The sequence below is a fragment of the Exophiala bonariae genome (assembly GCF_035927105.1).
Source record: "Exophiala bonariae strain CCFEE 5792 chromosome Unknown scaffold_6, whole genome shotgun sequence".
NCBI lineage: Eukaryota > Fungi > Ascomycota > Eurotiomycetes > Chaetothyriales > Herpotrichiellaceae > Exophiala > Exophiala bonariae.
This window is the reverse complement of record NW_027042481.1, coordinates 893,069-916,066: the sequence shown is the minus strand read 5'-3', so window position 1 is coordinate 916,066 and position 22,998 is coordinate 893,069. Positions and strand designations below refer to the sequence as shown.

The following is a 22,998-nucleotide window of genomic DNA, read 5'->3' as shown; positions in this document are numbered from 1 at the left end:
ATCCGGGTGAACAACGTAACGAGCATGGAAAGCTCGCTTCGAAACATCCTTCATGCCAACGAGATAGATTTCGAGCCTCAGATTCGCTCCCATTCCCATTTGCCGGTCTCTGGCAACGCGAACACGGCAAAGTTCGACACATTAGAGGCTGACAATGCCTTGCCAGAATCCAAGAAGCGAGCAGCCACGCGGATCAAGTCGTCTTATCCGCGGAAAAGAGCTATACAAGCATGTCAGAAGTGTCGTGTCCGGAGGACCAAGTGTAATAACGAAAGACCATCATGTTCAAGCTGTTTAGCTATTGGTGCGGAATGCACCTACACCGAAGGGGACCACTCTAGGTATGTACTTTGCGGCACATCTTCGGTTTCATATCTCAATGAGAGACCATTGGGAGACCATTTTCCCTGACTTGAATAGCTTCGACTCTGCGAGTCTTGCGATCCTGGATAAGTTGAATACGATTGAAGAGCTCTTACGAAGAGGTGGTGATCCTGATCAGGGTACCTCGGCTCCCGCCAGCAACCTTGGAGATGAAAATCGAGGAGCCTTATCCCGGCTCAAGACCTTGAACTCGCCTAGTCTGGAAAGGACAAAGGATCCAACTCCTTGTCATATGAACATTGAAGGGATCTTGGCATGGAGTGTCTTTGACGATCTCAACCCGAACCTTGATCTGAAGTCGCTGCTCAACACTCCAGAAGATGGATCTCAGGCGGGCTTATTTATGGCGACTGAATTCGATGAGCATTTCGCGGAAGAAACCCTGGTTGCACGCTTTATGGATAATGTATTCATCTATAATCCTGTGCTTGAAGAGGCGAAGATTCATAAGTATATGCGTGACGCTCGCTTCAATGGTATAGGGTGGGATGCACAATCGTGCTTATTGGTGAGTGTTGATGTGTCTCAGAAAGTTCTGGTGTTCTGATGTTCTGCAAAGCTTCTCATATACGCTCATGGATCGGCAGTAAGTGCTTTTGATGGTGGTCACCAACCAAATGCATCGTCATTCCGGAGCAGTCTGCAGTTCAAACAATCTCAATCTTTTTTCAACGCAGCACAGAAACGGATGGGCCTCTTGCTGTGTAGGACTGGCGTGCTCGAAGCACAATGTTTTTTCCTTGCTGGGGTGTATTTGATGGCGACCTTGCGACCCATGGAAGCTTGGAAAATGTTTGTGCAGGCGCTCGCTTGCTGTCAAGCATTTTATACTGGCAAAGGTTCACCTGGTGCCGAGCAGGAAGGGGAACAACGACTCAGGGAGAGCATATATTGGACGTGTTTCAAATCCGAGCTGTAAGTCTGGTACACCTGGATCCGAAGAGCGAGAACTGACATCTGACCTTCCTTTAGCGAACTTCGGCTTGAGCTCAACGTATCGGAAACCTCAATCTGGGATCTGACGTATCCTGCATTCTTCCCTTCCCCACCGGAAGGTCTTCGATCCCAACGAGAAATTGTGTGGTACTTCTACCTTGCTGAGATAGCCCTTCGACGACTCGGGAACCGCATTCTGAATTACAACTATGATACGAAACCATCAAGTTCGCTGTCAGCGGTGGTGGAAACAGTGCTCGGCTTTGAGCAGCAAGCAGCGGACTGGATCCGGTCGCTTCCTCAATCGCTTGAGCTCGAATCACCATCAGTGGGTGAAGAAAGCGAACTGCACCACTCGTTGAAGTTCATCCTGAAGGGGCACCTTCTGGATTGTTATGAGATGATGTATTGGCCTTTCGTGGTTGCTGCTGTGAACCCCGACACTGCGGACCGGACGGCAACATTGCCAGCGGCGACGATGGATGCCTTAGTGCACAAGGCATTGGCGATATGTGTGGAACGGATTGATAAAAATGAGCAAGGCTTTTTCTACCGGCACCATGGAACTTGGTTAATGTTGAGATCATGTACACGGAGCGCATTTATTCTTCTGGGGGCAGCTCGCACGGAGAAGCTGACCCTTTTGATGCCTGAGGGATGGCGTCAGGCCGTGGGCAAAGTGATCGAAATGCTCCGGTTTTGGAGACGAGAAAGTAAGGATGTGGAGGATAGATTGCAGCTGATTGAGGCACTGTTGGATGGACTAACCTTCCATCGTTGATAGAGTTACAGTACTTGCACAGACTCGGATTTCAAACCATCTGGGAAGGGCGAAACCTGACAAACGTGATCGTGACTTCCAAATGGCAACACGCCCTTCAAAAGTGGAAGGAGCAGACCGTGAAACAGGTTGTAGAGGAAGGTACGACCTTGATACTTCTCTCCAGATCACGGGACCATTGTCTATGCCTTCATCATCAAAGATATCTTCGCATAGGGTGTCAACTTTTGCTTCTCATTGAGATCATATACAAAGCCCTAAGCTTCTAGTTCTTCCACAGCTCGACTTAAGTCTGCAGATTCAATCCATACTCTTCATGCACCTGATCTTACAACCGTCACTTCGACTCTTCCTTCCCGCCCTCAGTCTCGGGCTTATCATGAAACGTCAGGCTGATGGAATTGACACAATGCCGCTCGTCCGTTGGGGTATTGTAGCCCTCGCCCTTAAAGACATGGCCTAAATGGCCACCACACTTACTGCAGACGATCTCCGTCCGCTCCATGCCGAATGAGCTGTCTGTGTGTCTGGTGACGGCTCCCGGAATGCTGTCGAAGTACGCAGGCCAGCCGCAGCCTGATTTGAACTTGTGGTCTGCCGTGTAGAGAGGTGCATTGCATCCGGCGCAGTTGTATGTGCCGCTGGTCGGCTGGTGTTTGTCGTATTTGCCAGTGAAGGGGGCTTCCGTGCCCTTTTCACGGAGGATGCGGAATTGTTCTGTTGAGGAAGATTGCGTTAGCTAAGTTGAAAGTTGGCGATGTTTGCATGCATCGTAACAGGATGAGGGCGAACTAGTCGCCCTCCAACATTGACGTACCTGGATTCAACACTGTGCGCCACTCATCCTTGGTTCGCTCATCTGGGTATGACATTTTTCCCGAAGAAGAGGAGGATGTGCCGAAGAAAGAACTCAGGAATGGGATCGAGGGCATAGATTTCAAGACTGTGGCGGCGCGGTGGTTGTAGTGGAACGGATTACCGACTGTACCCCGCGTTACCTGAGGGAATAGACGTGCTGTGGTGTTACTGAAAGTGTAGAGCGTGCGGACGAAGGTTGGGAATGATGGAAAGCGCATATGGGATGGGAGATTGTGGTCGGAGGCCTATATAAGAATCGGTGCTGATTTGATTGAGGACAGTCTAAATGTTTGCCGAAGAAATGAATGGAAATCTTAGACCCTCAGTATTTGAGATAGACGAATACGCACGCATTGCGTATCAGACAGAATTGGAGGCGGCGCAGAGGGCGATGATGTAATTGACTCTAGCGAGAGATTCCGTCATCATGATTGGAGGCAAGATGCAAATTCGGGGAAATACTGATTCCATAATCAACCGGTGCTTTCAGTGCGCCTACAGGGCTGATGAGTCCCTAGGTGACTCTCAAGCCGCAAGGCTGAGCATCGGTCATTTGGAATACATGTCCTAGCACACTTAGACATCTATTGGACTCAATCCAAGCCTTCAAGTCCTTATTTTCCAAGTCGCTATCCTTGCTTTGTCTCAGACTAACATCCTATGCTCTGCTCAACAACTGAGCCCTCAAGGTATCCGTACCGTCTCCGAACACCGGGCGGAAGAGTTCGAGGATGTCGTGCACCGGGTACTCATCAACATTGCTGCTCTCCAGCATTGTGATCAAGCGGCTCCAGATCAGTTTATCGCTCACCGGCTCTATCCATGTGTTCCAGTAACCCACCACCTCCGAGCCATCGAGCGCATGCGAGGCATGCTCTACATGGCCTTGCACTCGGTTTCTGACCAAGTCCAACAGCCTCGGACTGGGCAGATGTGAGGCAGCACCATTTGCGATGAGCAAAGACAACGCGGTGAAGTAGGCGTCCCTCATCCGCACGCGACCGAGATTGCTCTCAGTCTGGATCAAGTTTGACCACTCCATCACAAAGAACAAAAACTGTGTCCAGACCGTGGAATGGTTATGCGGCTGATTGGGGTCACCACCCTGACTTAGTACCGACTGTAGGATTTCCATATCAGGCCACACGTTGCCAATTCCCAAATCAGATGTGCGTCCCATGAATCTTGGTCGAAGTACATAGTCCAAGATCGGGCGACCCTTTTTCTTCTCGATTGCACTTCTTGTTAAATGCGCCCGAATATATGAGGTCAACTGGAAATCAATCGCCAATGTCAGAAATGAACTTTTCTCCACATGCCAGGTGTTAAGGGACGTGCTAATATACCAAGCGACAATGTCGAATTCATTGTGCTGTACAATGCTTTCAATAAAAGGTTGCAGGAGGCCTGCCACTGTCGCAGAGGAGTCGAGTGCTCGGAATTCAGGTAGAGATATGGTGCTGAGTACATAGCTTGCTAAGCTGGCCGCAAACATCCCTGCTGGTCCCTTGACGCCCAAGGCCTTGATCTCCACAAGTCGAGCGCTGCGAACGAAAGTTCTGGCGTCAAACCTACCCCCGGTATAGTGGTGGAGTAATTTCTGGCTTTCCGGAGACAAGAGAAAATCTCGGCATGACCGGTGTAAGAATTCGACATAAAAACAAAACGCACGATGGATGTTACTACCTCCAAAAGCCGACTGGTGGTCCATAGTCTCAAGCAGTTCCATTTGAGCGTTCTTGCGCATTGCAAAAGAAGCCAATTCAAATTGAGACTTTTCTTGGTGGAAGTCGTCCCAGAGGTCAAAGCCTTGGTTGAATACCTCATACCGGCATTCCACTAACCCCATACAGCGACTATTGAGCCGCCTGGCAGTCGACGCGAGGCGATATTGAACCTCTTCGCTGTCGTTCAGGTCGAGTTTGCTGAAATCGTAGGTGTTTTCGATAGCAAATGCGGCCTGCGTTTCGTCGGTGAAGGATAAATCCATCAAGTAAAGAGGATGTAGGGTGCCAAAGTCTGTCTCTTCATAGAGAGCGATTTGAAGGATCATCGATGCTTCTCGTCGATGATTTGACGGTATAGAGTTCATCATGCGTTGGAAGTATTCATTCAGATCGGCGGGAATGACATCCAGTTTTCTCGAAAGTCGAACAATATTGTCACCATCACGAAGTCCCGCACGAAGCTCTTCCACAACAAGTCGAACCCAGAGAAAGACCCCTGAAGATTTCCGTGAGATGTCTTGGACCAGTTGAGTCGCTCCTTCCGAGTCCCGACGGATGATGAACTGGAACCTCGGATGGCTCTGCAGTCTTTCCTGGACATAATGAACAATATCCTTTTGCGTGAAGTCTTCAAGACGTAACTGAGCGCAAGCCCCAAAAATATCGCGGAAGATATTCCATGGTCTACTCGACACACATATTTTCACCATTGGGTGTTTGGCCAGTGCTAGTAGCAGATCGATGAGTCGTTCAAGGTTGCCTTCACGTCCATCATCAATCTCATCCAAGCCATCAATCAATAGTAGAATCTTAGCAGATTTGCTGGCCGTTGATATTACACTCTTCAGAGTATCAATTAATTCCATTTCTGTCCATTCCATTGAGCTACTGTCATATCCAACTAACAGTGCAGTCGTCCATCTCTTGGTCTGAACAACTTCTGGAATGTGCTCTGGGGCCTGCTCAAACATCTGCGCACATATTGAGCGTAAGAATCCTGCTAGAGACTTTTGTAATGTAGTTCCTGAGTTCCAGAAAAAGTGCCGAGCCCGCAGCATGGATCCGTTGTCCGCTCCTGCGCCGAGCTGGGTGTCTGTAAGATTTTGATCTAGCCAACGCATCAACGTGCTTTTGCCGGACCCCGGTTTACCATGAACCCAGTATATACTCGCAGTCTCGTTTTCGGAAGATAACCAGGTGGGAAAATTACTCCATGTGTGGGGGGAGGGACCACGCTGTTTCGCAAAAATCCACTCGCATGTGTCCTGATGGGCGATTTGTACATGATCCCGCCGATCATTCATCAGTGGGAAATGAAGACTATCAATAATCTTCTGTTGAGCAATTAGTGTTTGGCGCTGGGCTGAAAGACTTTGAAGATCGTATTGTTGCAACATAATAGTATTGAGACTGGCGGCCAGATCGTTCAGAGCAACCTGATGTGCCGAAAGGAACTGAGACGCGTTCTCATGGAAGGAGTCGATCGAAAGATACTCGAGCTTGTCTGCAAGAAGCTGGATGTCATCCTGTATGGTATTTGATGCTACGGAGACAGCCTCAAGAATTTTGGTTTGGACCTCGGTCGTCGATCGAGTGATCTCACTTTGTCCAGCCGATGTCGCCTGTCTCGAGCTGATTACAGCCAGGTCATTAGTACTTTGACTGAAAGTCGTGGGAGGCGCTGTACTTCATATAAATGAGAAATGAAAGGTTCAAATTGTCCCGAGCTTGAGAAAGGCTTTTGTTTATTGAGTCGAGCCGATCCTTGTACCAGAGGGACCTGACACTCAAGCGCAGGGCCTCAAGCATTGCATGTTTTGTGCCATCGACCTTCAACCGATCGAGGAGCTTGATAAACTCGGTGGATAATTTCAGACATTGATCATTGGCTGAAATCAGTACAGCCTCAGCCTTATCCTGAATCTTGGTCTGAGTGCTATTTGAAGCAGCCACCGTGGCTTGCAGATCTGCGTTGAGGATAAGCAATGACTGAGCAATATTTCGAAGTTCTGCATGTTCAGCGGTCGCCCCGTCGGCAGCGCTTCTATACTCCGCTGCGGTCTTTAGGACTCTAGTCCCGACCTCTATTATCTGAAGCACATTGCAGGCGACTGAGAAAGCACTCAGCGGCTCGAGAACCATGGTGGGGGATGCCACCTGACTAGGTGGCTCACTGGTCGAGAGGCTGTTGATAACGCCAGAGTATGCGGCTTGCTTCGATTCCGCATTCTATTGGCATTTTAACCAAGACACTGGGCTATGCGCCTTCGCATTGCAGTTCCGCAAGAGAAAATGAGACTTGGAGAGGAAGTCGCGAGAGGATGCGAATGATACCGTATGCTGATTAGGTTGGGGGCCAGTGTGCCCACAACCTGAGGTTATTGGTTGGTGGTTACTAGTTAGAGCGTGGAGGAAGGGCGCCTCGGGCCCTCGGGCCTTGCGCCTGCCTACTTGGTAGCTGGTCACGATGGGGGACTGACGCGTGCTCTGAGATGTTTCGATAAGAAATATGGACGGTTTAAGCAAACACACGTTGCTATTTTCCATAACTCAAACCCACTGAATCCCCAACCAGGCTGAACGCCATACCAAACATTGCGCGCTAAAATACTATCGACTAATCCCCTTGATGAACATCAATACATTGACTAATCCTTTTGAAATTCAGGCAGAGAGTATGGTTTTTGACCCCGTAAGAAGTGGCAATAAACATACAGACATTTCGGGTTGTTCTTGAACTCTTGTCTGACCCTGGCCGAGAAGACGGTCGTTTCCTCCTTGCTCCAGCCGAGGACTCGCGTGAAGTACGCCATCGAGACACCCTCCACCGAGTCCATCATCTGAGCTTGCAGGAAGATGCCAATCTCTCGAAGCTTCTGGTCCTTGGGCCATTTGCCGATCGGCACTTTGTAGACCTCGTGCTGGACGTTCACGAATGGGACCTTCAAAAACGCGGCTTTCATCTGGGCGGCGCAGTTTAACTGTTTGCCGAACTTGGAGCTGGCTTCATCGAGCATGGTTTGCCACTGTACGATGTAGCTGTCTGGCGTCAACTCTTCGGCTTGACCCTGGAACCAGACATCAAATTCCTGAGCTTCATACCAACCGCCAGGTGCGAGATTGTCGTAAGCTTGTTGATAAAGCCGTTGCCAGTTTCCTATGCTTCCCACCATGTTCCTTTGGTGGATGAAATCATATGGCTTCCCACCCGCCTGAGCCCATTGACTTTCGACATCGTCGATGATGAATCTGCAATTTGGAGCAGTCCAGGAGGGTTGAATGGGGCTCAGGTCATTGCCGAGGACGTCGGATGCAGGATGATCGTCCGCGAAATCGAGCGCCCAAATTCCAGTACCGGTTCCGATGTCTAGAACCTGTCGTGGGTTGGAGATGGGTGATTTGTAAAGTGCTCCCCCGAGGATCAGTCGGAATATATGATGTAACATATCTAACCGATCCTGTTCTTGTTCATCATTGGGTAGAGCGTATGATCCTTCATGGTACTTGTGATACCTCCTACCGTTCTGTATATCCAATGATAAGCAACATATTTGGATACTCACAACGAGATGCAAGACTTACCTCGTAAACATAGTTAAACACGCTTGATGCAAGTGATGTAGAGGTACTGCTTTGATCACTTCCCCGGAAAGCCGAATCAAGATCATCTTCAACCTCTATTTCAAGATGTTGTTCGGTGGCGTCGAGGTTTTGCGTCACCGTGCCTGGTGAAGTTTCGCTAACAATGCCGTGGTCCTGATTTGGACTGGGATGATCGCTCTCATCCGCCATCTCGCTGAGGAGATGGCACGTGATTGGTCTTCTGACGCCCACTTCAGTATGTCAATTTGCTTTGGCGCATGAAGTGGTCTCGATTTTTTGTTGGATATTGATGTGCGTAGACGTAGAATGAACTGTGACTTTTGGAACGATGGGGTTCCTTTTGCGAAGGACGGTTTAAAATCGAAAACTTAGTTAGAGGGAACCTTGGAGGAGATCGGGGCGGCAAGTTAACCGTTGACTCTGGTTCAGTTGAGTCTGCGGAGCAGACAGTTAATTCTTAGGCGCTGCGGCTGGGGCTCGCCGCGGAGTAACTAGACGTTTAGTCAAGCGGGCCACGGGCCTCGTTTAGGGCTAACACGGCCCCACCGATACAGGCTTCAGATTAGTGGTCAGCTAGCCCTCGGCCCAGAACGGTCATCTGGACGTCTTCGCCACGGGTTGCAGTCTTCAAAGTTGATAGCGAGGTCAGACTAGACATGACCCCAGCAAGGAATGCGAGCCATCATTGAGACGCCACATCTCCGCCATGTGGATAAGTCGACTCTCGAAGGTGTCTGGATCATGTCCACAAAGTCTAGATGTTTGTCACACTCACCGTGGAAGCTGCGAGGTCCCTAGTCGAATAATGATGCACCTTGGCCAATTCTACTTGACAGCACACCAAGTTGTCTGCATTCAAAAGCCCCACCATGGTTCGCATTTCTGGCTCTTGAGTTTGGCCCTGGGAAAACACAACGTAGCTATGCCCTGGAAACACACACCCTGAGGCCTTGACTCTCTTTCCGATTGAGTGGGGTAATACCGTCACCAACAATTTCGATGTCTCGCTCAAATTGTGTATCATAGAGCTCCAGGTAGGCTCGATCATCGTCCATTCTCACTTCCTTGCTACCATAGAGTCTGAAAATCAATGCCAAAGCAACGTATAATTCTGCGTATGCCAGATCCATCCCGATGCACTGCCTTGAACCACGAGCAAATGGGACAAGATACTTGTCGAGGCCTGGATTGTCAAGCCAGCGCTGAGGATTGAAGACACCGGGCTTGTCGAATACTTCAGGGTCTGTGTGTATCAGCATTCCGGTCATTGAAATGGGTGTTCCAGGTGGTAGGACGTAATCTTTGCCTTTCATCATGACTCTGTCCGTGAAGATGATGGGTTTTTCGGGATCAATCCGCTGTAATCTCGAACTGACCCCATTACTCAATCTGAGAGCTTCCTTGATACACGACCGGAGGAAGGGCAGTTGCTCAAGAGTGGCCAAAGGTGGCAGGCGGTTGGGATCGGGTATGGCTGTCCTAAGCTCATCACGAAGTCTTTTGAGTGTGTCTGGTTGTGTCAGGAAGCAGTAAGTGGCATACGATAATGCTGAGGCCGTAGTCAAGGTCCCTGCAATGACGGTGACTTGACCATCTTGCCATAACCGAGAAGGCGACTTCTCTGATTCCGGAAGATCACTGTTGAGTATCTCATGAAAGATGGTCTTCTGCCGCGCATCTTTGTACATGGTGTCTCCGCGATGATTTTGGATGATCTCAATCTGAGCTTTGATATCCTGAAGTTTCACGGTAAGCGCAATAGCTCTTTGCACAAGGATAGGACACACGCACTCTTTGAAGTTTGACATATGATGCCATGTCTGGATTCATCATAACGGCCGCCGAGTCAGGTAGTGATTGCATAAGGCCGAGAATCCAGGGCATCTGTTTGGTAAGGTGTCCCATAGTGCTGCCCACCACAGAAGCATCATGAAAACTTGGGTCAAAGTCCTTTGCTTCCACTCGGTTATCATTGCGCCCCAAAGCGTACATTTCCGCGATGTCTTGATCATGTTAGTGCCCAACGTGCGTTCGCTCCGACAAGAACTGACCATTTGTCAAAGCAGCATATGCCATCGACAACTTGAAATGCTCGCCGCTTTGTTTGAACTCTTCGAACCGTGACAACAGCCTATGCGCAACGCCCTCAATCAATGGCTGGAGACTCCGAACCTTGCCCTTTGAAAAGAAGGGATTGAGAGCATTGCGTCGCATGCGATGAACATCGTGCTTCACAGTGGCGAAGGCCGAGTCCGGGATCCCGAATTGATTGCAGAACCATGCCCATTTGTCTCGTTTCTGTGTCGAGCCCGTGTAGATGACATCGTAGAAATCGGCATCTGCGATATGGACCTCTTCTGGGTTGATGCGTATTACAGGGCCGTATTTCTTATGCAGCTCCTTGATCTTGAATGTGTATTGTCCTGTCAAGACCACATCGTAGTAGAATTCATACCTGAGACAAATTGGAATCAGTCTATGAAGCCTCCTTCTGTGAAACTCGGTCCTCTACTTTTTGCACAGCTCCTTTTCTTGAGTAGTACGTACCAGAAAGTGAGCTTTGCCAAGGTTGGCCCTGGTATATGAGCCACGGGACTGAGAGTCAACCTATAAACGGCAAGATAGGCCAGATAGGCCAGAACCAGAATGCCGGTGCCTAGAAATGTTGACAGCTGAAACATTGTGTAACCTGAGAAAGATTCATTAGTTTAGTTTGATAAGAATGCTTTCAGGAAACATCGAACCGTAGTCACTTGTTCCTGCAGACCACTGAAGACGAGACGGAGGGGTTCGAAGCTTTATCTGTGCCTCTACTATCTTCGTCGCAACTGCGAATTAACTAGTTTGATGGAGCCTGTGGTGGAAGCTTCAAGGATTGAGGGGGGACACTGGCAGCCAGGATCCTCCGGCTTCCAATCGCTCCCTTGGGTTTTGTCACCCACTGGACCGGACCGATCTCTAGTTAGGCTACTCGGTGGATATCGCGGCATCACCAACACGCCACCAAACCAACTATTCTTCACCTGGACTGCGGTGAACAGTGGGAGCCACTTATGAAGTACCAAGATATTTTCTTGAGTTGTGTGTTTGAAGAGAACCGAACTGTCGATTGTCCTTGACCTTTTTCCCTACACCTGAGCTACAACTTGTATTCGATTTGGACACCACTAATGTCCCTGAAACAAAGCAATATGGTTGCTACGTTTAGACGAAGGTGACATCTCTCAAATGGTACTCCTTGCTTTTGATGCATGATAATCTGTAAGGCATCTTCAACTCTACATTCACTGTCGGTGATTCATCAAGGTATAGTTGCGGAAGGAGAATATCACTTGCTCATTTCGTTCTTACATACAACCGCCGTGACAACTCGATAGAAACACTTCCAGCGCCTTAAGCTAATCCCCATTCTCTCATAGAATGACAGACGCTTCTTTCACAAAGGTCAAGAGCTCCCCGGGCTCACAAGGTTGGGATACATAGCGGTTCTCTCTTCGTTTGTAAATCAAAATATCCCTCCTCTCTAGCTATAGCTTATAGCCTGTAAAGTTAAAGGTGAGAACGTTAGAGGAGTTCTTCCTCAGTCCCACCTTCGACATAAATTCGTCAAAGTCTTTCTCTTCAATATTGAGGCTTTTTATATGGCCTTGTTCGATCTCAACTAGGATCGGAAGACCAAAAGCCTCATTGTGATTCTCCCACACACTCTCAATGTAGTCTACCAGTGTGTCTTGGAAATCCGCTGGCGGATATTTTGCTGTGAGGCGCTCGAGGCGCCAATCTTGCGAGTTGGCCGAGGCGTCGTCCGATATGGAGAACTCCGATAGGTATTGGTGTCGAATATCTGTCCACATGGGCTTTTCCTCTTGCAAGATCTCATCTGCGTATTCTGATTCTCGACGAAATAATTCCTTGATCGCGATCTCTAGGTCTTGCTGTCGTTGAGAGATATCGTTATTTGACCGATCATCATCGTCATTGATAAAGCCCCAAGCAAAACACTCTTCCAAGCTTGGTCCACCACTTGTCCCTGTTAGCATCTTTGACCTCAGACACTCCAAACTGGCTTGGAGCATAAACTCGGATGCAATTCTCGCCCAACCTGCATTAGGTTCTCCGGCGATACTAGCCATCTCTGCTGAAATTTCCATAAATCTGGGAAGCAGACCAAACAGTGTACCCATCAGGTCATCGTGCAAGACACCTCCTTGTGGTTCTTGACTGTCCCATGAGCCGTAGATCTGGCACTCAATGATGTGAGTAAGACTATTTTGTGACGGCGTGGGAACTGCTCCTGGCTGTTGAACTTGGGCACGTCTCAATTTTGCCCACCTTTGGCGCCTCGTACGATTCTCTGAAGCTTCCTTCTTCAAATCGCGAACATGGCTTTCCGTTAAATCTTCTGCAGAGCCAGCGGTAACAAGGACGAGCAACTCGAGTATTTTAATGTTGAACAATAATTCCTTAGTCTTGATATATTTGGAATGAGCCGTGTTGAACAGGCGTAAAACAGTCTCAAAGATCAAAATTTGCCTGGTGGAATCAGTCTTTTGGTGCCCTGTCTCCGCCTGCAGTGCTTCCAGTCGTGCTTTCGTGGCTTGATAAAGCGTGTATTCCAAGATCATGAGATCAACATCGAGTTGCAGGCCCGAATCGACACATCGAGTGTCCGCCATAGTACGCTCACAAGGCAGTCGAGTGTTATCTAAGAATCATGATCGAGGACGAGTCGAAATTGAAGAGAGAGCACCAGCTTGAATATTCATACGGACGTGCACTTGGCGCATGCCAGAACAACGACGGCAGTTGTGCTCTGTTCGTAGAGCACAAGTTCTAGCCGTCCAAAAAGTGAAAACTATACGGATAGCAATTAAGTTTTGAGTTGGCGCTTAACCAGACCGGGTTGTGAATACTGAAACTGACTGAAACATTGTTAAAAGGTAGGTTTTAACTACTCCGTCGACACCACCGCTTCGGTACTTTGTTCCCCGTCGGGGGAATTTTCAACAAAGTGACAGGGTTGATCAAGTGGAGTACGACACATCTCATTGTAGACAGATACTTCTTTGTAAAGTAGTAAACACAAATTCATCTTTGTAACCCGGCAGTACTCTCCCGCGCCCAGAGTGCACCGCCGTCTTTGTCTCATAAACTTCATCAGCAGCAAAAGCTTCTATCAAGTCTACTCCTACTAGAATATGTCTCATCGCTTCTTGCCTTTCCCTCCCTTGACCGCTTTAGTCTGTGCCAGTGGAGCCGCATGTTTGGTTTTGTCGAGGTGTTTGAAAAGCTGAGACTTCGAAGGAAACTCAGCTTTGCAAGCAAGGCACTGGAACTCGCCAGGACCTGTTGTAGGTTGCTGCACTGACTGCTGTGCAGCTTTCTTGGCTCGTTTCTGTTTGGCTTTACCAATTTTTGGGTGGGACGAACCTTCAGTGTCCGAGGTTACAGGGGTACCCTCGAGACTAAGGTCTTCGAGTGAAGCTGGAAGTTGGTCGGTCACTTCAGCGGTCAAGCGTTGCTCAATATCTGACCTGGAGGCATAGTCATCATCTTTGGAGGGTTCCGAGTCCTCAGCATCCTCTGCAGGAGAGTCTGATGTTCCATTTGTCCGTCTATGTGATTCACTCGTCGCATCGACGTTGGCGTACGAATCAGAATCGAGATCATCTTGAACAAAGGACGCTTCCTGATCGCCGTCCTCGACATTTTCGTCGTCCTGAGCACTGCTTTCGAGGTTCGAGTCTTCCTTCGGCTTCTCAAGGTTAAGCTCTCGTCCTTCAGCACGCATTTCCCTCTGTAATTGCTTCAATTGCTTAATGTGCTTTTTGCTCTTTTCATGGGCGTTGAATTGGGCTTCGCTCTTGAAAGTCTTGTCACAAACAACACAATCATACTCGTGATCCTCTAGGTCAGATTCGCTGGAGAAACCACCTTCGTGTTCATCTTTGGTGTTCGACTTGGCCCACTCTGGCACAACGGCCGCATCCTGTTCTTGCAATTTGGCCTGGCGGGCCGCCCGAGACCTTGCAGCTTGTGCCGCTGTTGCGTCACGTAGCGCTTTTTGGCGTTCTGCCTCAGATTTCTGGTTATTTTGAACCCTAGGATCGCGCTTTCGCACAAACGCAACAAGCGACCGCACCGCCTCGTTGTATTCTTGCACCGCATCGTCCCGTAATTTCTTGTTCTCTTTCTCCATTAACCGTCGGATTCGGCGGTCGGGAGCATCTGATAATTTGTATTGATCCCTCCACGAATAACTCTTTTTGCTGCCGAATCCGTTCCACACAGCATAGAAGGGTCGAACCACGTCTTCATATTCATCATTGTCCATGCCAAAGTCGGGATATTCCACCCCTTCCTGGTCCTCCCATTGGCACGCGATGTCCTCCTCTTTGGCAAGTTGCTTGAAGAAATCGTTCAAGCCACCAAAGAAGCCGCTAGGAGAGTTGTTAAATTCCACTCGCCCATTAAACTTCATCATCAATTTCATAACCTCTTCAGCAGTCGTCAGGCGGGTGTTGTATGAGAACTCATCCCCGCCCGGTCCAGTCGGCTGATCTCCGCGAAGGAGAACGTCTTTGTGTGAATCATACCACGCTCTTTCTTGTGGGTCGGACAGGACTTCGTATGCAGATTGGATTTCGGCAAACAGTCTCGTTGTGCTCTCGACGTTGCCGTAATTACGATCCGGGTGCAACTCTAGAGCCTTTCGGCGGTAGGCTTTCTTGATCTCGTCCTCGGTCGCTGTCCTTTCTACGCCAAGTAGCTCATAATAGTCTGTCTTCGCAGGCGATTCCTCCTGCTCCGTATTGCTCGTGGATTGACGTTGGCCCATTGCGAAAATAGGGCTGGCTTGGGTCAAAATCAGCCAAAGTCAGTAGGTAACAGAATTAATGTCATCTCAAATCACAGCCTTGCATTGAGTTCTATCCAAGTGACTGGTATAACTCAGTTGTGACTTGTGGGTGGCACAGGCAACTTGAATGTTCTGAACGCTGGCAGGCACATTACAGTGCGATCACGTGGAAATATATCTCCACGTGAGTAGCCAGCTGAGTCATCCGACGCGGGAAAAACTTTGCGAAAATCCTTCAATTCAGAGTTTGCGCCACAAATCCCCCGTGGAGGGTGGTGGCAATCTGATTTGCTTGCATGCTCCAAGCTTTTTCCAGTAACTAAAGTACAAGAAAGAAAACTCTCAGATCTTGTTTGCCAATAACGCCCATCTCGATGAATGGTGAACCGTGGATATAGATTCCGCAGGCGAGTGCATCCCCTGTCATCACCCTGCTGAGTACAAAAGGCGTTCGAGTTGCGAAAACCCCTCAAATTACCGATTAACTAGATGCTTCTTACTTGCTGGGTGGCAAAAGGCCACATGACCTCGCGCCTGTAACACATGTTTGAACACAGTTCCGATACTCAAACGCAACTTCGCTTCACCTCAATTACCATCAACCCGATTTAACAAATCTAGCCACATTATGATACAACCATGAAATTCGGACAGGATTTCCAAGCCGCCCTGGCCCGGGATGAATATCCACAACAATGGATTGATTCCGCAATTTCTTACAAGAAGCTCAAAAAGTGCATCAAGCGTGTTCAAGAAGAGCTTCAAAGCCTCGGTCTAGACAAGGGCATTCTCGACGAGCTCTGGCAACATGTCGACATTGGACCCAACAACGGGGAAGTGTCAGCCGCAGATACGCGACTTCATTACTCTATGGATGGGGCTAGCGAGGTCAAATTCACCCCCAAGTTGACCATTGCGATTGATCCAACTGATGGATCACCCGTTGATGCCTGGTTGAGTTCGAATACTCGAAGGGTTCTTCGAGAATTAGCGAAGTCTTCCCATACAACTAGTGATTCGTCAAGCTCTCGAAGCAATTCTGTAGTGGGTCGCTCGGAGGTTCGTGGCTCACTTAGCCACGATAAAGCCGAACCTAGAGCTGATCTTCCAGCGGATCCAGATTGTCCAAGTGAGATTCAGCAGAATGAAAGAGCTCAACATTTGGAAACAATTGAAGTTCCTCTCACATCTGACTCCGAATTCTTTCAGATTCTCCGCAGAGAACTCGCAGACCTGGATAGCCTGCAGCAGTCTGAACGGGAGCGCATGGAAAAGGAAATCATCAAACTCGGTCATGAGCTTCGAGATCTGAAATCCAACAAATCCAAAAAGTCGAGGCAGGAGATTGAAGTGTGGAGACGTATTTTCGAGCTTTACTCCGATGCTGAAGTGTTTTTGTCCTCTCATGAGGCCGATGCTGGATCGCGGGACTACACACATGCCCAACAACACTTCCAGCATTTCAGCAAAGCGCTCCAGGCACAACAGAATGGAGTGTTGAAACTAAGCAAGCCGGTTGCAGAGTCTTTGGGCCGTTTTCTGAACATTAATATCAAGCTACTTCGATTGATGAAGTTTCAGGATATTAATCGAACAGCGTTGGCCAAGATTATGAAGAAATTCGACAAGAGAACAGCATTGCATGCGCAGTCTTCTATACAAAGTTCCCTCATTACAACCCCTTATCTGGCGCAAAACTTGGCACGAGCGACCTGTTTCACGATCTCCGAGGAAATACTGACTGTTATACCCCAATTGAATGACTATCTCTGTCCGATATGCTTTTCAATATCGTGGAAGCCAGTCAGACTACGTTGCAATCATATCTTTTGCATTCGCTGCATGATTGTGCTTCAGCGACAAGAGAAAACACACTGTCCGCTGTGTCGCGAGGAAGTCGTGATGGAAGCCAATGCAGGTAAGTCAAATCTCGGCCCTACTGCATGAACGATCCTGACTCGATGCAGATGATGTTGATAGGGAGATGATGAAATTTCTGAAGTCCAACTTCAGGGCAGATGTAAAGCAGAAACAAAAAGATAATGAGCTAGCGGCTGGCATCGATCGATGGGGTGCACAGTACGAATCGTCACAGAAATGCATCATCATGTAGTCTTTATCAAGACTTCGAATATAGTGAAAAGAGGCCGAACAGTACTCCTGCTGCAAGGACGAGAGAACTCAAGAGGTTGCCTCGATATGATACTCCTAGTCCACCTGTCAAGTGCGCGAATATTGTCGTCATTGGCTAAGACTCAGGATTCTGAGGATTTGCACACGACCCCTTTGGTGTGGACGCGTGGGTTTCTTTCCTGTGATGGACCCATTCCAGACTCCCGCAATTCCTCTCTCTCCCGGTGAAAGACAAGTACTCACACCTTTTAGATCTACTGAAGTTGTACTCGACGATCAAAAAGGCATGATTCGATGAGCTGCGTGAGTAATTGGTTCCTGAGTGACTTCATGCTCCCTCCCACCCCCGCTTTTTCTGCATTGGTTCCCATTGGGGCAATCCCACCCCCACAATCCCACCTCCACAGAGCAGCAGCCAGGCTTGTTACAGGATACGAATGCTTCAAGCGTTGAGAATAGGTACAATTGATTGCATATATAATGGTGGTCATGCTCTCATCATCTGGACAACAATCGATGTAGATTAACGAAGGCAATCATGGCACAACTGTACGCTCTTCTACTCATTGGGCTCGTTATAGTTGCAAGTGTTCGCTTGCTATCTATTGGCCGTCGACCGAAAAACTATCCCCCTGGGCCACCTACCATACCTATCCTTGGAAATTTACACCAGGTATTACATGATACTCGTTTTCAGATGTTCTTGAACGCTAACACAGACTCTAGATGCCATCCCGGGATGCCCATCTCCAGTTCGAGAAATGGGCAAGAGAATATGGCCCCGTGTACAGCCTTATTCTAGGGACAAAAGTCCTTATCGTGCTATCCAGTGATGCTGCAGTCAAGGAGCTCCTAGATAGAAGGAGTGGCATATACTCAGATAGGCAAGATATGTACATTGGTCAGACTTTGTGCAGTGGCGATCTGAGGCTTCTGATGATGGTAGGTGAATTCATCATTGCGTACGCTTCAAATACTGACAGAAGTACAGAGGTACAGTCCTAGATGGCGAGGAGTAAGTATATTCGCGATTTTGTCACTATGACTAGTTGATTAATAACCTCCTAGTTTCGAAAGATGGTGCACTCGCTCCTCAACGTTACAGCGGCAAAATCATATGTTCGGTATCAAACGCTAGAGAACAAACAAATGCTATATCAATTTCTGGAGCAGCCACAGGATTTCTTGAAGCACATTCGACGATATTCCAATGCTCTTACAACGACGATGGTCTTTGGTTGGCGCACGCCTACCTATGAAGACCCAAGTATGAAACAGCTTTTTGAAGGATTTGCAGAGTTTGCCGAAATAAACCAGACTGGGCCTGCCGCTCTGATTGATTTCTATCCGATCCTGCGAAGGCTGCCAGACTTTCTTCTACCAACGCGTAAGAAGGCGAAAGACCTACACCAAACCGAGAAAGAGTTGTATCTCAAGCATTGGCTCAATGCGAAAGATGCAATCAAAAACGAGAAGATCCGACCCTGCTTCTGCCAGGGGATGGCGGAGGCACAGAAGATAGAGAACTTTTCAGACGACCAAGCTGCATATATCTCTGGTACACTCCTAGAGGCTGGGTCGGACACGACATCAAGCACTCTCTATGCCTTCGTCTTAGCAATGCTTCTCTATCCTGATGTACAAAAGAAAGCTCAAGAAGAGATTGACAAAGTCACGGGCGATCGTTTACCTAACATGGACGATGAGTCGCAATTACAGTATATCCGCGCCTGTATCAAGGAAACACTCAGGTGGATGCCAACCACCATCCTAGGGGCTGTACCGCATGCTGTCACTAAAGATGACGAGTATATGGGATATCTCATTCCCAAAGGAGCAGGAGTCATGAATAATGTCTGGGCAATCCACATGGACCCACAACGCCATCCAAATCCACGTCGTTTCGAGCCCGAAAGATACAGTCATGACACTTTGAGCCTCTACGATTCCGCCGTCAATCCTGACGGCACCAAGCGAGACGTGTTCACCTTTGGTGCTGGCCGACGTATCTGCCCTGGTATGCATGTGGCTGAACGCAGCTTGTTCTTAGGTATGGCTCGGATACTGTGGGCTTTCAATATCAGCCCAGCCTTGGACAGCGCAGGCAACAAGATCATACCGGACCAAGACAAGCTTACGCAAGGCTTCGTCTGCATGCCAGAAGAATTCCCAGCCACGATCACGGCCAGATCCGGGGGGAGAGCAGAGGTTGTGAGGAGGGAATGGCAAGATGCAGAAGCCGAATCCCTGGATCCACAGTCTAAGCAGTGGGTCGGATAGACTGTCCTTGAGCCTGACAGTTACCGTTTCAGCCACGGTGTGTTGAGAGACTGGCGTAGTTCCTGATGTAATGAAAAATGAGTTTTCAAAATGTACACAAACACTAACTACGTACCAAAGCCCTTCTATGTCCTTCTAGCTTACCAGCTCAAGATATGACGATCAGCGACCAGAAGCGCGAGGGATAATATTTACGAAAATATGCCACGAGCCATCTGCTCATGCTGCATTACCATTGATCAGTAATTATTACCGTGACCCTAGTCACTTGAAAGACACATGTAACATGGCGAGGCATATTATAATGCGGCCTTTGCTCCCCCCGGACCCCGCATCAAGAAAAGCTTAAGCTTGAAGTAGACGATATCAAGAAGCCTGGGACAAACCAGTCAAGACGAGAACTCGCATATCGAATTCTACCACGTTTAGTGACTCTCGAACATCGAGACTGTAATGATGCCCTCGTTGTCGATGACCGTCGCCGACGACCCTATACCTGAATCATCGCTATTGCCTCGGCAGTAGTTTATAACCATGAATACCTGTGGAATATGCCACAAATCCTACAAACGTCCCGAGCACCTGAGACGACACCTTCTTTCGCACAGTACTTGGCGACCTTATGTGTGCGCGACCTGCGGAAGCAGTTTTCAGCGATCAGATGTCCTTAGAAGACATCAACAGACTTGTGATGGCTCACAAACTACTTCGCCTGGGGATTTGGAACCACCGGCAAAGAAACAAATATTATCTCGCTCAACTCTAGCATTGGAATCCGCGTCCACTGACTTCGAACCGACTACCTCAACATCCCTTGATGCGTTGCCACTTCCAGACAATCAGACCGGTTTTCAGCTAGAGCAGATTGCCAATTGGGCTTCTTCTGGCGATCTGAATCACGATGATGATGTACCTACGGATTTGTGGCGGGATTTCTTAAATTCGAGCCCGGTATCTGAAGATCACACTGATGCTAATGACCCTTTGGGGAGGCCGAGTTGTTCCTTAGGATTTCTGGACAACTTCACTACTCGGTCAGGGTTAGCACAGTCTTTCGATTGTGGCAGCTCTGAGCAACGCCAGAGGGCTCTTTTGCTATACTCTTCCATGCCATTCGCTGAGAATGCAGGTATCGTTCTTGATGGTGCATCAAAGAGCTCTTCATCCGAACCGAACAATACTACAAAGGTTTCAATTGTTCGTCATAATTCATCGGCATCGATGAGTGTCCCTCAGTGGCTGTCCGACCCGATGTCGTTGAAATCGCACGAAATACTTGCCTCAATCAAAGACATCGTAGTTCACAAGGGTGGGCGGAGGACGATAACGCTTGACTGGTCACCGACCATACAAGATGCCTGCGCAAACTTTTTCTCACCGTCGAACATCCGAAGATACCTTGGACTCTACTGGGTATTATGGCACCCGAATGTCAATATCATGCATAAACCAACCTTCAATTCCTCAACGTCCAAGCCCTTCCTCCTCGCTGCAATGTGTTTGATAGGGGCGTGCATGTCGCCCGATCCTGCAGATTCTAGCGGCGCAAAGCTGTGGTTCAACTGTGTGGAAGAGCTTGTGTTCAACAGCGAGGATTTCTGCGACGACGCAGAGGCCCCAACCTGTCGCGACACCGGAGAGGTCAAGTGGCGACACGAGAAGCTCAGAGCTCTTCAGGCTGCATACATGGTCCTTCTTTACCAGACGTGGGAAGGGACAGACTCCAGCAAGCGTCGAATCCGCCGGCTGCGCTTCAGTATGCTCATCGCTGCAATCAGAGATGTGGGCATTGTAAACGCCAGGCACGCTAACTACAGCGACCTTACACTGGCCAACTTCTCTTTCAGTCAGTTTGCGGCGATGGAACAGCTGATTCGTGTGATTTTGTGGGTGTTCTTGGTTGACACTGCCTTTGTCATATTCAACAACCTCCCTCCTCGAATGGTGATCAAGGAAATGAAGATGAGCCTTGCTTGCCCTGAGATATGTTTTCAGGCGTTGACATCAGAAGATTGCTTCCTTGCATTGCAGAGGGAGGATGCAATACACGCTTTCCGACCTGACCAGGCACTAGAATTTGCTTCTGCCTTTGAAATGCTCTACCAGAGCTCAATGAACGACGCTACGACTATGATGCTTGCTGACCTTGGACCCCTCAATCTTTTCGCCATGACTTCTACGTTGCATGCTTTAGTGTTCCATCACCAAAGCACCTTCAGCTGCCATGGCTCTCTGGAAAGCGTCAAAACTGTCCTACGTAACTGGAGTAGTGTGTGGCAGGCTTACATCCAGCACATCTCCATTGATCAACGCCATTCTCCGATTCCACTAGATTCTCAGGATCTCGAAATTGAGGAAATGTGGAAGCGGGTTGGTTTTATGCGTCATGCTGAGGAATATTGGCTTCTTGCGAAACTCATGGTCGACAATCTTACGCGTAATGCACAAGCCACTGTTCACCCAAGCCAAGGAGTTTCTGGCCTTGAGATACCTACAGTCAGCATTGTCAAAGCTCGCTCCGCGAATCCCTTGCTTAACGAATACGATGAAACAAGCATGGAGCAGGTGAACGCCCTAATAGCGGATTTCCAGAGAGTCGGCCTTTGAGTCTTTCCGCTAGCAGAAAACTCGCCAGGATACGTTGAAAGAAATGCATTACTTCTTGTGCAATCAATCTTTAGTCAAGAGACTGATACAACCGTTTTCCTAAGAGCCTTTCCCTTCAGCAGCATCACGAACCGCCTGAATATTTATCTTCTTCATGGCTGAGAACGCCTTCATGGACCTCGCCGACTTCTCAGGATCACCTGTACTGAAGATCTCGGGCAACAGTTTCGGCACCACCTGCCAGCTGACCCCAAACTTGTCCTTCAACCAGCCGCACATCTGGGTCTTAGGATCCCCTCCTTCGCTCAACTTGTCCCAGTAATGGTCGACCTCCTCCTGCGTGTCACACATGATCTGAAAGCTGACAGACTCGTTGAACTGGATAGACGACGGCTTTGAATTCAGCGCGGTGAATTCCTTGCCGTTCAAAGTGAAGTTGACGGTCAGCACGGAGCCCGGTTTGTGTGATGGGTTGGGGTTTCCATCGCCCAAGTCTGGGAAGCGTGCGATGGCCTTGATCTTGGAGTTGGGGAAAATGGAGACGTAGAAGTTTGCTGCGTCTTCAGACTCGGTGCCGAAGAAGAGGCAGTTGACGATTTCGTTTGAGACCGAACCCATTGTTTTGTGGGTTGTTTTCTTGTTTTGATATTTCTGCAAGGTATATTCAATATTAACAGAGTATGAATGCAGGAAGATTTTGTGCTGTGGGCGGTATTTGCTCTTGGAATATCTCAGAGTACAGTATCATGTTGACCCCTATTTATACTTCGATAGACCGCCACGGATGGAAAGCCTCTTACGTTCGTATCCATGTGCAAGCCCCTCACAAC

General features: G+C 48.7%; 11 protein-coding genes across 11 annotated transcripts; 4 read left to right on the top strand and 7 right to left on the bottom strand.

The window, feature by feature from the left end:
* Positions 1–24: 24 nt before the first annotated feature.
* Positions 25–2,101, top strand: LTR84_011779 (uncharacterized protein; the record flags this gene model as incomplete). The annotated part of the gene is made up of 4 exons (XM_064855307.1): positions 25–341; positions 421–892; positions 944–1,299; positions 1,357–2,101. 4 exons carry the CDS (start codon positions 25–27, stop codon positions 2,099–2,101), a joined length of 1,890 nt encoding a protein of 629 aa, XP_064708896.1.
* Positions 2,102–2,438: 337 nt separating this feature from the next.
* On the bottom strand, positions 2,439–3,177 carry LTR84_011778 (uncharacterized protein; the record flags this gene model as incomplete). The annotated part of the gene is made up of 2 exons (XM_064855306.1): positions 2,439–2,818; positions 2,919–3,177. The coding sequence occupies 2 exons, from the start codon at positions 3,175–3,177 to the stop codon at positions 2,439–2,441; spliced, it is 639 nt and encodes a 212-aa protein (XP_064708895.1).
* A 440-nt stretch (positions 3,178–3,617) lies between these two features.
* Positions 3,618–6,828, bottom strand: LTR84_011777 (uncharacterized protein; the record flags this gene model as incomplete). Its single annotated transcript, XM_064855305.1, has 2 exons — positions 3,618–6,318; positions 6,374–6,828. 2 exons carry the CDS (start codon positions 6,826–6,828, stop codon positions 3,618–3,620), a joined length of 3,156 nt encoding a protein of 1,051 aa, XP_064708894.1.
* A 506-nt stretch (positions 6,829–7,334) lies between these two features.
* LTR84_011776 (uncharacterized protein) lies at positions 7,335–8,478 on the bottom strand (the record flags this gene model as incomplete). Its single annotated transcript, XM_064855304.1, has 2 exons — positions 7,335–8,210; positions 8,269–8,478. The coding sequence occupies 2 exons, from the start codon at positions 8,476–8,478 to the stop codon at positions 7,335–7,337; spliced, it is 1,086 nt and encodes a 361-aa protein (XP_064708893.1).
* A 731-nt stretch (positions 8,479–9,209) lies between these two features.
* LTR84_011775 (uncharacterized protein) lies at positions 9,210–10,970 on the bottom strand (the record flags this gene model as incomplete). Its single annotated transcript, XM_064855303.1, has 4 exons — positions 9,210–10,025; positions 10,081–10,292; positions 10,341–10,744; positions 10,837–10,970. The coding sequence occupies 4 exons, from the start codon at positions 10,968–10,970 to the stop codon at positions 9,210–9,212; spliced, it is 1,566 nt and encodes a 521-aa protein (XP_064708892.1).
* An 846-nt stretch (positions 10,971–11,816) lies between these two features.
* Positions 11,817–12,965, bottom strand: LTR84_011774 (uncharacterized protein; the record flags this gene model as incomplete). Its single annotated transcript, XM_064855302.1, has 1 exon — positions 11,817–12,965. The coding sequence occupies one exon, from the start codon at positions 12,963–12,965 to the stop codon at positions 11,817–11,819; it is 1,149 nt and encodes a 382-aa protein (XP_064708891.1).
* Positions 12,966–13,492: 527 nt separating this feature from the next.
* On the bottom strand, positions 13,493–15,127 carry LTR84_011773 (uncharacterized protein; the record flags this gene model as incomplete). Its single annotated transcript, XM_064855301.1, has 1 exon — positions 13,493–15,127. The coding sequence occupies one exon, from the start codon at positions 15,125–15,127 to the stop codon at positions 13,493–13,495; it is 1,635 nt and encodes a 544-aa protein (XP_064708890.1).
* A 660-nt stretch (positions 15,128–15,787) lies between these two features.
* LTR84_011772 (uncharacterized protein) lies at positions 15,788–17,261 on the top strand (the record flags this gene model as incomplete). The annotated part of the gene is made up of 2 exons (XM_064855300.1): positions 15,788–17,066; positions 17,116–17,261. 2 exons carry the CDS (start codon positions 15,788–15,790, stop codon positions 17,259–17,261), a joined length of 1,425 nt encoding a protein of 474 aa, XP_064708889.1.
* Positions 17,262–17,819: 558 nt separating this feature from the next.
* Positions 17,820–19,561, top strand: LTR84_011771 (uncharacterized protein; the record flags this gene model as incomplete). Its single annotated transcript, XM_064855299.1, has 4 exons — positions 17,820–17,954; positions 18,008–18,223; positions 18,273–18,296; positions 18,350–19,561. 4 exons carry the CDS (start codon positions 17,820–17,822, stop codon positions 19,559–19,561), a joined length of 1,587 nt encoding a protein of 528 aa, XP_064708888.1.
* Positions 19,562–20,668: 1,107 nt separating this feature from the next.
* LTR84_011770 (uncharacterized protein) lies at positions 20,669–22,168 on the top strand (the record flags this gene model as incomplete). Its single annotated transcript, XM_064855298.1, has 1 exon — positions 20,669–22,168. One exon carries the CDS (start codon positions 20,669–20,671, stop codon positions 22,166–22,168), a length of 1,500 nt encoding a protein of 499 aa, XP_064708887.1.
* Positions 22,169–22,267: 99 nt separating this feature from the next.
* LTR84_011769 (uncharacterized protein) lies at positions 22,268–22,786 on the bottom strand (the record flags this gene model as incomplete). The annotated part of the gene is made up of 1 exon (XM_064855297.1): positions 22,268–22,786. One exon carries the CDS (start codon positions 22,784–22,786, stop codon positions 22,268–22,270), a length of 519 nt encoding a protein of 172 aa, XP_064708886.1.
* Positions 22,787–22,998: the final 212 nt, after the last annotated feature.